The sequence below is a fragment of the Lycorma delicatula genome, chromosome 1 (assembly GCF_047948215.1).
Source record: "Lycorma delicatula isolate Av1 chromosome 1, ASM4794821v1, whole genome shotgun sequence".
NCBI classification, from domain to species: domain Eukaryota; kingdom Metazoa; phylum Arthropoda; class Insecta; order Hemiptera; family Fulgoridae; genus Lycorma; species Lycorma delicatula.
Window position 1 is genome coordinate 314,834,035 of NC_134455.1, and position 13,023 is coordinate 314,847,057.

At 28.3% G+C, this 13,023-nt stretch overlaps 1 protein-coding gene across 6 annotated transcripts in view; it reads right to left on the reverse strand.

Moving 5' to 3' along the window:
• Hasp (Hig-anchoring scaffold protein) overlaps window positions 1-13,023 on the reverse strand; it is a 502,258-nt gene that overhangs the window by 79,795 nt on the left and 409,440 nt on the right. For 4 of the 6 annotated variants that reach the window (XM_075381932.1, XM_075381913.1, XM_075381921.1 and 1 more), the window contains exons 6-7: window positions 11,833-12,009; window positions 7,632-7,814 (exon numbers count right to left, since the gene is read on the reverse strand). In XM_075381932.1, coding sequence (XP_075238047.1) covers window positions 7,632-7,814; window positions 11,833-12,009 — 360 coding nt within the window. Of the gene's footprint in view, window positions 1-7,631; window positions 7,815-7,841; window positions 7,862-11,832; window positions 12,010-13,023 lie in introns of those variants that run through there. The other 2 variants (XM_075381941.1, XM_075381960.1) reach the window with 2 other exon arrangements.

A 13,023-nucleotide genomic window follows, 5' to 3' on the forward strand; every position in this document is an offset into this window, starting at 1 on the left:
GAGTCTCCCCTTTTCAAATACCATATATGCTTATGCTTCGAATGAGGAATGTTCTTTTGAGATTACTTACGCGATTTATGTTGATAAATACTGTCACCTCATTGCGACAGCTAGTTATGATTATCATCATTATTTGAATGATCTAGTATTGTGAATATTGTTTATTATTATTGTAAAATTGTTTGATCGATGATATCAATACTTTAGGTTGTGATTTCTCAGTAACAAAATTTCCTTAGACGTTTGACATTTGTTGTCTCATCTGGATTTGTTCATGCCTAGATTTGTTCAATCATGTTTTTTTTAACGTTCCTTCGATTATTTTTTCCTGCATTACATCACTAACACATATGTATGATTGAACTCTACCAATTTTTCTCTGTGACTAATTCTTGTATAAACAATAAGTATCAATTTCAGACTTATTACCTTTTAATTTAGAATCATTAAATTTGTCCATATGGATGAGTGTATTGTGTTTCTTAGCACAACTCTTACATCGATTTTTTGAATAACATTGATCAATGGAGTGGCTTTTCCACAGGCAATTAGAGCAACAATTTTTATTTCCCAAAAAGGCTTTATGATCACCAATGGACACATTTATAAATTTTTTACACTGGTATAAATAATGATTTGAGTTACAGAACAAGAATTGATTAAAGTTAAATTGTGAATAAAAACTGACAATTTCTTTTATATTGTTTGTTATGATTTAAAGTAAAGTGTTTGTTAAAAGATTTGGTTGGATTGTTATAAAACTGTCCTTTGGTTTCGTTTTCTTTTTTCACTTGTATGTTTGAAGTGACTACTTTAATGTTTTCTGCAAGTTGTCTTCTCAAATTAAGAGACTCGATAAAGGTGGGAAACCTTTGATTTGAAAATTTCTCATCCCATAGCCTTAAAGTGTTATAATCCAATTTAGATGTTAGAAATTGAACTACAATAAATTCATATTTATTAAGAAGTTACATTGCTTCAAGTTTTTTTTTCTATAAAAAGATTCTGTAGATATATTGTCTAATTGTATTAACGAAATATTCTCACATTTAAATTCGCTTGAAGCAATACAACTTCCTCTTAATACATATGAATTTATTGTAGTCCAATTTCTAACATCTAAACTGGATTATAACACTTTAAGACTATGAAATGAGAAATTTTCAAATTATACCTTTAATAATTCTAGAGCAATAAAATAATTTTCATTAGTTATTGGCAGATCTTTAATGATAACTAAGGCATGCAAAGCCTTAGCAAAGCATGCAATGTATAGATGGAGTCGAATGAACTGTCAGTAGCTGGGTATATTGTACAGAATCGAGTGAATTGTGCGGAGCTGAGTGAACTGCCAGGAGCTGTATGAATTGTCAGAAACTGTGTCTCAACAATATTCTTTGAAAACAGTCTTAATGCAGATCTCTACCAAGAATTTGTAATGCAATTTATTGCAAATTTGGAATTAAATTAGGAAAATCCATGGTTTCAACAAGATGGGCCTACATGCCACATGTCAAGAACAACAATGAACCTTTTAAGAAATTTCTTTAGTGAAAGAGTAATATCAACTGGCTTATGGCCAGCTAGGTCACCTAATCTTTCTCCTGCACATTTTTCTCTGGGGATATCTAAAAGGTTGTGTATTCAGAAATAATCCACACACCATTGAATAACTGAAAGCCAACATAACTCAAGAATTACGAGAAACTGGAAGAAGTACACTTCGAAAGGCTGTACAGAATATGAAATAGAGATTTAAGGCTTCCATTGATGAAAATGGTGGACACTTTCAATATTTGTTATAAAAAAATTTGATCGCAATATTGTTTTTCACCAATTATTGTAATATTTATAAACGCACATAATCATATTAAATATAGCTCTTTTTTTTTAAATTGGGTTGTGTTTTAAAACAAATCCTGTACATATATATATATATATATATATACATTTATATAAAAATAAAAGATAATTTCAAAAAATAATAACTAATTAAATTTACTAAAAAGAAAACTGATCCTGAAAAGTAAATGAAAATACAAATTCAATTGTTTAAAAATGTTTACTTTTTGAAGTAAATACAATTTGACTCAAAAAGTCAGTCATAGATGTTTAATTACATGCTGGCTTAAAAACTGTAACTTATATTTTGAAATAGCATTACAATGTGAAAACTATTTAGGGTTTCTTTTTAAGTTGGTTTATTATTAAGTTTTAAACAATTATATTATTATTTACTCAGTAATACCTATAATATATACTATCAATGTTGAACTAAGATGATATTCCTTATATATGGTTAAGTGGTTATACATGGTTAAATATCGAAGTAATCTAAGCATCCATTCAAAAGGAAGAGTTTTGGTCTGTTCTTCTGTAATGTGATTTCTAGAAATTTATTTTATATTCACTGATGTATTAAATAGTTTTAATAATGAACAATAATAAACCCACACATCCATCATGTTACATCATTGGGAATAAAAAACACAATTAAAAATATGAGTGATGAATAAAATCTTGAAAAATCTTTAAAACACATCATAAAATCTGTAAATGTGTAAAAAAAATCTGAGGTACAGTTCTTAAGAAAATATCCACAATATATTCCCCAACTGTTAAAAAAAAGAAAAAATAATAAATAAATAAACAAGCAAATAAAATCAAGTTGATTCTATCTTAATAAAAAGATTTTTGAAAACCTAAAATATATCATAATACTGAATTCACAACATGATGACCAAGTTGTGGTTAGGCAGAGTATTTTATTCCTGATAAATTACGTGAGGTGATATTCAAAATATATTTACTAGGGGCTTTATACTAAATCCTTTATGGTAACATAATTAATAGTTAATTCTCCCAATTAATAGTGTTACATGATGTACTACAAAAGGCAAAGTCTGGCTCATCTTTGCTAATTGACAAAAATCTGTTAAAATATCCTTGTTTTGAAAACCTGTTGGGGTTTACTGTAGGCTATATAAAGAAAAGCCATTAGAAACTATGTCAATATTGATAAATTGAAGAATACTCTATTAGTTCAATTTTTCAAATAGTTAATTTTGGAATTATGTAGCATGCCCATCTGAAGTATAATATCATCTCTTTCAGCTCCCTCAAAAAGTCAGAATGAGTTTTCAAAATAGAAAAATGGAATGTCAGATCATTATTGGAGCTTTAAGTATGAATTTTGTAAACCAATATTCAGAAAATTAAAAATATTAACTTATCCATGTGTTTATATTTATTACTGTGCAATCTTTGCTAAAAAGAAGTTATTTACTCTTTAAAAATAATATCCACATATATAAAATAGACAACAGAAATGTCTTTGTATATCTTAACTCAATACTTTGGTTTATGAGAAAAGTCTTATCCATTGCCATTTTTAATAAATTACCATACAGTTTTAAAAAATTTTCTCACCAATTTATTTAAAACAACTAAAAATTTTTTTACAGAAACAATATTACTATGTTGATGAATATTTATATAATACCATTAAAAAATAAAATACCTTTAATTTTTGTATCTCGTTCAACTTGAATATAAATGTGTGCTCAAATGATTTTGTCTTTTTAATTGCAATTTATTTTGTAGTTATTTTTTAAAAGTGTATTTTGTATCTACATGTATTTACCCAAAAAATAATTTTGTGTTTGTTTTAAATATTTAATATAAACTTTAATCACCACTATTCTTTTTTTTTATAATTAATTTTATATTTTGTAATTTTGCTTTGAATATGATTTATCCATGGTTTGTTTCCCTTGATCTGTACAGGAAAATGCTGGGGGAGTTTATTTTTTTATTTATATTATAGATATGAGTAGCATATCTACCCATTCCTACAGTGTGCATAATGTATTATTATGTACCAGTCAGAACAAAAGATTTATTTATTTACATGGCTAATTACTTAGATAAACAATTATTCTAATAAGTAGTAACTTGTATCAGATGTTATTACACAATGATGGCTTGTATGCTCATGAAGTGTGATCACATCTGGATTTACATGTTTAGAGCCCATGGACCTAGGCAAAATTGCCACTCCTACGTTCACCCTACCAATCTGGTCCCTCCCCCTTGACTATCCTCCTCTCAGATCCAATTTTTAACCAACACTATTCCCACTATCCTACTAAAATCAGTCTTTAATTTTTTCAATAGCCATCTTATAGAAGTTAAACAGACCTTTCAATTCTTCCACAAATGCAATCAGAGATTTCTACAGCATCACAGTTGTAGCTTCATTCATATGATGTGATTGTATCTTTTCACTAACAGAGTAAAATTTATTGAGAATGTCACCCCATAAGGCTGCCATAAACAAAGTTTAATTGCAAACAAGTTTTCTTAAAAGCCCTCTTTGGCTTTGTTCTTTGTTTTTCATTTTCATCTTAGCTCTTGTCATACTTTTGAGAGCCTTTGTAATTGTCTCAAAATTTCTGTTGAGGCTTTTGCATGCTTTTTCCTTGGCTAACCATCTTGCTATGCTCAGTGATTTTATGGAGAGGCTCTTATCACCAGTTTTGAAAAATGATTCTAGCATGTTCCATCGATGAGTCAATGAAGAAAGAAAATTGTAGAGGCCCTGTAACAAGCAGCAGTCTGTCGCACTAGATCCCATCAAATTAAGGAAGTTGGCAGGGCATGGCACATAAAATACCAATGGATTTATTTCTTTTAGTATTTGTTTCTGGATTTTGTAATCCAGAGTACAACCTAGACATATTTGAAGCATTATTAAACAATTGTCCGTGGCAATTATGAGTGCATAAGCCATGAGCCTTGAGAAATTCAAAAACTGAATCAACAAAATCTTTTCCTGTATACTCTTGGATTTTAAAAAATTCTATAAAGCATTCTTCAGGATACCAGACTTATTTACACTCCTTAAGGTGAGAGATAACTAACTAACTGGTCATTATGTGTAACATCAGGAGTTGAATCAACGATTACTAAAAAATATTCTGAGGTTTTCACTTCTTTTAAGATACTCTATAACACTTCTACCCATTATCTCAATCAACTCATCACAGTCTGTAGATGAAAGTTAAAATGATTTATCTTGACCAAGATTTCCATGCTTGTGAACTTTTATAAAAGGGTCAAACTCTGCGATTAGCTCCAGGCACATCATTTAGTTTCCACTGTTACTGGAACCAAACAGTTCATCTTCTCCTCTGAAGGTAAGGCCATGTGGTGCTAGTTTCTTAATCATGGCAACCAGTCTTTGAAGCACAGCCCTTCAGTATTTTATTTTTTCTTCAATTTAAGTTTGTAACTGGTTATAAACCTTCCCCATTTCAGCAGTTCTCAATTTATAGTTTAACAGATTATTGAGGTGAGCATGTAAGTTCTCATGTTCTTTAACATGCTGATAACCATGTTTCCAATCACTAAATCCACTGTCACAAATCGATTACAGGGGCCATAAAACAGACACCTGGTTAGGGTAATAAACTAGGTAATCCCTATTCACTAGATCTTCATTAGCAAGTTTTCTGCAAAACAATGCTTTCATCAAGGATATGTTTTTATCAGGATGTACTCTTTTGGATTGATCAAAGTTACCATCTTTATATTGACTGAAACCATATTTAATATAATAGTCTCTCACAGTGTATTTAATTTTTCACAATACTGGAATATTATCTGGCTTCAAGTTACCGGTAATATTAGTAGTAGTAGTATCAAGTTTTAAAAGGACATCTTCGCTTTTTACAGTGTCAGATGCAATGAAAAATCTTCACTTACTCGGTTGACAATGATACAAGACTAGTTTAATCATTAACTTGGGCTTCTTAATCATAACATCTTACCACATAATTAATTAATTATGCAGCAGGCATAACAGGTTCAATAAAAGTCATTTTGACTCCATACATTTCTTCATCAACCCTTGAATTTTGTGAAGGTGTTGAATCAGATCAGGAAGAAGTTTTCCTTTCACTAAGATTAGTTTTAAAAAAAATTATTTAGTTTTACAGTTTTATTTATTATTTCACTCATTTTAATTTTCTTCTTGCCAGCTACTTTTTGGTACTTTGCACTGCTAAGCCTTTTTTGTCTATCCATTTTTTTGGTTAAAATAATTAACCCAAACTTAACTTTAAACCAAAAGTATACTAAATGAACTGAGTACTTATAAAATAAAGGTACCAGAATATTTTAGAAATACAATTTTACTGAAGCAAATTACATTTAAAAAAAAATATTGTAAACATTTTATATACAACAAAACTTTTAACTGAAACAGTAGGAAAATCATCATGGCACAACGGCACAAACGCAGACTGTCAGCTTCAATAGACAACAGACGAGTGCTTGCATCAACTAACAGTAAACATTTTGGTTGGTCGAGGCACTTGGCTCATAGAATGTAAGCATTGAGGCTCAAAGTGCTTATGCCCATGCAGGTGCAAGCACCCACGCACACAGGACAGCATCACCCTCTGAGTACTGCATCGTGCTGCCCACACAGTACATGGCTTGCTGCCACCCTTTCCAACAAATGTATGCATAACCAAACATATACTTACCGACTTCACATGCTTGCTGGCAAAAGACCAGTAGTCCTACAATTGATCTGCCTTAATTATTGTGGTTTAAGACTACTTTGAAAAGGACATGTTTTCCATATTTTATTTTGTCAGTAGTAAATATGTGTAAAATCTATCTTTTGAAAAAATTTCACATTTTTACCCAAATTTTCCATCCTGTGCCCGGGCCCATGTGGCCCATGCCTAAATCCTGCCCTGAATGTGATAGTATAGTAGAAATAATAGGTTTTTGCACACATACTTAATAGTGTGTATATTATTTTAGGTTCACGCCAAGGAAGAGTAACTATATAGGTTTTTTTTAATAGCACCAGTAATATTTTGAATACTCCCTTATATATATTTAATATTAACTGTTTTACTGTGTACTTACTAAATTGTCTTGCTATGGATAAATAGAAAGAGAAAGGGTAAATGAGGTAGAAATTTTTCAGCAAAATTCAATACTTAAAAACTACAGTTTACCTTCATTTAAATTGTACTCTAGTTAATAATTATGTTAACTGTAAATAATTGAACTCTTATAGTTTATTTTTCATAGCTGCCAAGAAAAAATTTAAGTTTCAATAAAATTGAAAAAAAAGTTATACAATTAAAAATCTACTTTATAATTTCTCTGAATGTATGATAATAAATTATCAAGAATGTAAAGAATAAAGATTAAATAAAAAATAATTTGAAAAATGCATTTTCAAGTTTTTATATACATATATATATATATATATATATAAAACCAAGATAATGTGTGATATTTATAGATAGATCAATGAAGTAATAAAGTAATAAAGTTTCAAACATATGAAAAAAATAGGAGATATGAATAGAATAATAAATATTATAAGAAAAATGTTACCATTCCTTGCAAAATAAAAATAATTGCATATCCTTTGCATAACTAGATAAGAATTTAACTTAAAATAACAATGATAATGCAAGCATAAAGCAAAGAGTTTTTAATAACATTTATAAAGAAAAGATTATTAAAAAACAAGTGCTGATAATATTTAAGAAAATGTTTAATATAATAATAGTACAAATCATTATCAAAATTTAACATACCTTGACATTTTGGCATTGAACCAGACCATTTCTTGTCAGCACCACATCGTCGAGTAACATCACCAATAAGAGTATAACCATATTTACATTCATATGATACAACAGAGTTATATGAACATGAAGTATAAATCGCCTTTCCATTAACCGGATCTTCCGGCTGTGGGCACTGAACCGCTGTAACCACATTACAAACCAGGGACAACAGCAACTATCCAACTAATAGTTTCATACTAGATATGATAAATTAAAAATTTTCACATTTATAAAATAGTGTTACTTAACCTCAAAATTTTTTTACATTAAATTTATAAAAAATAGAGTTTTGAGTATCTTAATGTTTTTCAGTAGTAATTGCTTTTAGAAATTTAGAATTTTAATGCTTTTGAGAAAAATAGATTCAATCAACTTCACTGTATAATATAACTTTTAAAATAAAAATGTAAATGCATTATATTATAATGACAGTAATAAAAATGTTACATTTCCACAAGTATTAATATAAGAGGAATTTCACTACTGGTTTTGTTGTATAATAGTAACATTATGAAGTGACTGTAGTTTTCTCACAGACACTCAAGATATTCATTAGTTTTAATAATGTTCTTACCTACAAACAAGAGAGAAAGAAAATTTTTCTATCCTGTTTTTAAATAAATTATGAGATTATGTACGTAATACTATACTATATATGTTCTTACTTAATACAAATGGCTCACCAAAAAAAACTTCTAAATTTTTAGAAAGAGAGAAAAAACAATATAAAAAAAGGCCACCATATTACATCTAATAATATATATATATATATATATATATATTAAATCAAAGATAAAATTCTCTTCTTTAAAGTAATTACATTAATTTTTCATATTATTAATTACTGTAGGTTTTAACATCAAAACTGCTTTAAAAAGAAAAGAAAACAGAATACTTTTCATGAACAATTTTTGATAATCCCATATTTACAGGCAATCTTCAAATAAATCAGAATTTACAATAGTAATACAGAAGAGACCAAGTTTTATTTAATATGGTGTAAAACTCAAATTTTCTATTAAATTGTTTATAAATTTCAAATCATCAAAAATAAGTTTTCATAACATATATCAATTAAAAAAAATTCTTTAAGAAAAATTATAAGGACAGAAGTAATTTTTAACATTTTTTTTTTTTACAAAAGTGTTAATTTCAAGTGTCAAGAAAATGATTGGTCAGATTTTTTTAATTTTGCTTTGTTTATTATGATGAAAATTTGTATTTTATTTATTGCTCGTGTAATATACCATTTATAAATGTGATACATTTTTTCTCATACAGACAAATCACAAATATATTTTTATTATTTCATTCACATCAGCATTAGATTTTCATTAACAAAAATATTTTTTTGTCTCACTTTATTTTATGGAAATGTGCCAGTATAACAGTAATTTATGAATGTAATAAATATTTTCTCAAATGTAACAAAAAAGCAGACTTTTTTGATGATGTCTATTTTATATTAGCACTAAATTTTCATCAACTAATTATCAACTAATTATTATTATTACGTTTTTAATTTCATTAAAAACTTTTATTTGTAGAAAGTAAACTATTTTATTATCACATATAAAAAGGAAATAAAATTTACAAAAAAAAAGGCTCTAGGAAATCACAAACAGTAATATAAAAAAAGATAATTATGGGTTTAAATCAAAATAAGCAGGATCATTATTTGTAAATAGATTGTAATTATAATGGTAAATGATCTTTTCATTTATTGTATGTATTTTCTTTTATAAGAGATTCTATATAAGGTTTTTTGTATATCATTTACAAAATTGATTAACAAAAATCAAATTTTTGCAAATTTGATTTTTCTCACTTCGTAATAACAGTAATCAATAACAGTTAATAATATTGCCACTATTCTGTGTAATGGCTAGCTTATTTTTTTTGTTAAAATGATATAATCATTTATCTTGGTTCATTTGTTATTAGTTATATCAAGCAACAACTGTTGCTTGAAAATCCATTCTTTAGGTTTTCAGAGTTATGTGAGATTATGTTCTTTCATAATACAGTAATTGGTAACTGTTAATGTTGACAAAAATTTATGAAGTGTTTTGCAACAAAATGATATTTCTAAATTTATTTACTTTGTGTAGTGTATACAAAACAATGGATGTGACTTCAAATAAAAGTTCTGCATTTATTCTCTTTCAAAGTACACCAATATTACATAATAATAAACAACTTTTGAGTAGTAAAGCCTGTATAGTAAATGATATTTTAGAAGTAGTGAAACCTGTGCAGTAAATAATATTTTAGAACCATCTGAAACTGGTTTCTCTGACATTGAACAAAAGGGCAAATGTAGCAGCAGAATTATTTTCTAGGTTATTCTAGTACAATAGGAATAATTATTAACTTGATTAAAGTAAAACTGATCCTAGAACTGGTGAACTTAAAACTGATATTCAACAGCAAGTGGAACTAATGTATCTGTGAAAATTGTTTGACATGGGTTGCTTGCAACTGGATGCAAAGTTAGGTTCTTGACAACAATAGCATGAAGAAAAAGGCTCATAAGGTCCAAATTAAATGCAAATTTGAAAAAAAAAACTGGAAAAACATTGTTTTTCAATGAATCACATTTTTATATTAAGGGGGAAAGAGTTGCATTAATTAGAAAGATATCAGTAAAAAAAATATCACTAGCTTACATCCAACAATCAGTTAAAATCTTGAAAAAGAAATGTTCTGTACTTGTTTAATGTTTAAAGGTCCTTTTCATTAGTGACAGCAGATTATATTTTGAGAAGTGATGCATGTTTCTTTAAGAAAACAGAATGTTTCTGAAAGATTTGATCCCATGATATATTGCCAGAAAAACGAAAACAGTTTTAAAAGAATAAAACATTTAAATCATTCAGTAGGCAATTAATATTGTGGAAATAAAGATTTATTTACTTGTTACTTAATATATTTTTTTTTTACTAAAAATATAATTTTATGGGCATTAGAATGAGATAAATTGAACTTTTAAATTTATTTTATATAAATATTAGCTGACTTGGCAATGCTTTCCATTGCTATATTTGAGTGTGTGTATGTGTGTGTGTGTGTATATATATATATATATATATATATATATATACAGAATTGAAAGTTTGATTAAACATTAAAAAACTGATCATTATGGAATTCACAGAATTTAACCTTTCACTTAAAGGGTGAAAATGGAAAAAGGGATCTTTTCCATTTTCACCCTTTTCTCATTTCCCCCTTCTCCATTTTCATATTCTCCTTTTCCCTTGTTTCCCTTTACCCATCCCCCCAGTTCCCTATTTCTCTGTTTTCCCTTTCTCACTTTTTTCTGCATGTAAATAGGTCCAGTAGTTTTTTAATTTATAGCGGACACATATATGAACATTGCCTTTTATATATATAGAAGAAGAAAGTCCGTTGTTATACTTGTTTATTTTGTAAATATCTCGAAACCAGCACCATCTAGTGCTCCAGTTTTCGCAAAAATATTTCTTTTCACCTAATATATATTCTGAATATGAGCCAAATTGGACCATAAATGCAATTTTTCTACATATCTCTACCCCAGTGCCATCTAGCGGATCCATTTTTTCAGAGGTATTTCGTTCCATGTAACACACATTTTGAATACGAACCAAATCGAACTATAAATACAATTTTTCAAAATATCTCAAACCCAGCACCACCTAGAGGGTCCATTTTTTGCAAAAAAATATTTCAATATATATACTGAACATGAGCCAAATCGGACCATTAATACAATTTTTTGAAATATCTCGACCCCCAGCGCTACCTAGTGAGTCCAAACTAATTCAGAAACCTTTGCAGGAATGGATGAATGATAAAGGATGAATGGTAAAGAAGCGCATTTGGAACAAACAAACAATCATTTATATATATATAAGATTAATAAAAACTTGCTAATCAAACAAGATAATTTATTAAATCTTTTCCTGAGTATTTTACAATAAATGTGTAAAAAGCAACCTGAAATTGAAAAAATCTCAGGTATGACAAATGGAGGAACCATGAAGTAAAATAAAAATACTTCAGTACCAGCCAGCATATCATAGTGGTAAATGAAGTGTTAAAATTAAAAATCATAGAAGTGAGTTTTTCTTGGCACTTGAATGGCACAATTACAAAGTGATAAAAAGATGTTGTAGATACTTACGCACGCAGGCAGGTAATTCTTTAGGTGACCATGTACCATCTGCTTGACAAAATCTTTCACTACGTCCAACTAGTTCAAAGCCATCAGCACAATGATAAGAAACACGACAACCGTATGTGTAGCACTCACCTGCATGCCAACCATGAGCAGTGTCTTGAGGCGGACCACACGATCTAGCTAAAATGAAAATTTTAAAATATTTAATCCAGGAAAAGGCATATGCTTCTATTAACACTTACATTATAAGGTGATCTTTATACTAATTACCAATTTCTGTAAAACATTTTCCCTACACTGCTTTAATTTTATATTTTTAGTGAGATTTTTCTCTAAAGAACAGAAAAGCCTTAAAAGGCTTTTGTTCTCTAAAAGGTTTTCTGTTCTCTAAAAGAACAGAAAAGTTTTACATATTTAAATTTTTTTTTGTGTGTGGTACTTTAATTTAATTAAACTCTAATAAAAGAGCAAAATAGTTTTTTTTCTCAAATATATTGCAAAAAATATGTTTATTTGAATGCATATGTTTTTCCAATATCTGATATCAGTGTCACAAGATACTTTTCTAAAGATTTTCAGTAATCAATATTGATGTGTATGGTTGTGAGATTACTTGTTTAAGTATCTTTAAAGTTTTTTAGCATATAATTTTTTCTGTATTCTTTTAATTTAGATTTAACTAATTAAGAAAATGGACACCATTTAAAGAATTTGGATATATTGTGACAGGCACCCTGATTATCATAATTCATTCTTTCAAAACATAGTTACCTTTTCAGTGGAAATTTAAGTTTATTTTTCTAATGGGTGCTACTTTATCAATTTTTTTATTGCATAGTCCAAAAATTAAATATTTCAATCAATTTTGTACCATCTTATCTATCTTTACACCTTAACATGGTACACAAAAGGGTAGCATAATCTTTAAAAAATGTTACAGAATTAAAAGAAACAGCCTAGTGCAAAGCACTGTGGTGCGACCAATCCTGGGGTAACAATGTCAATAAAATAATTTTAATAAATACGAGAGTGGATCACCTGTGTTTGAAGACAGGTGGCGTTACTGAGAAAAGTTGGCACTACTACAGTATACTACCATTTATCAAATGACGCCATACAAAATTTCAGACTGATTCATAGGTTAGTTTTTATTTGACAGCTATTTGTATCAAATATGTTTGGTGTTTTTCGATA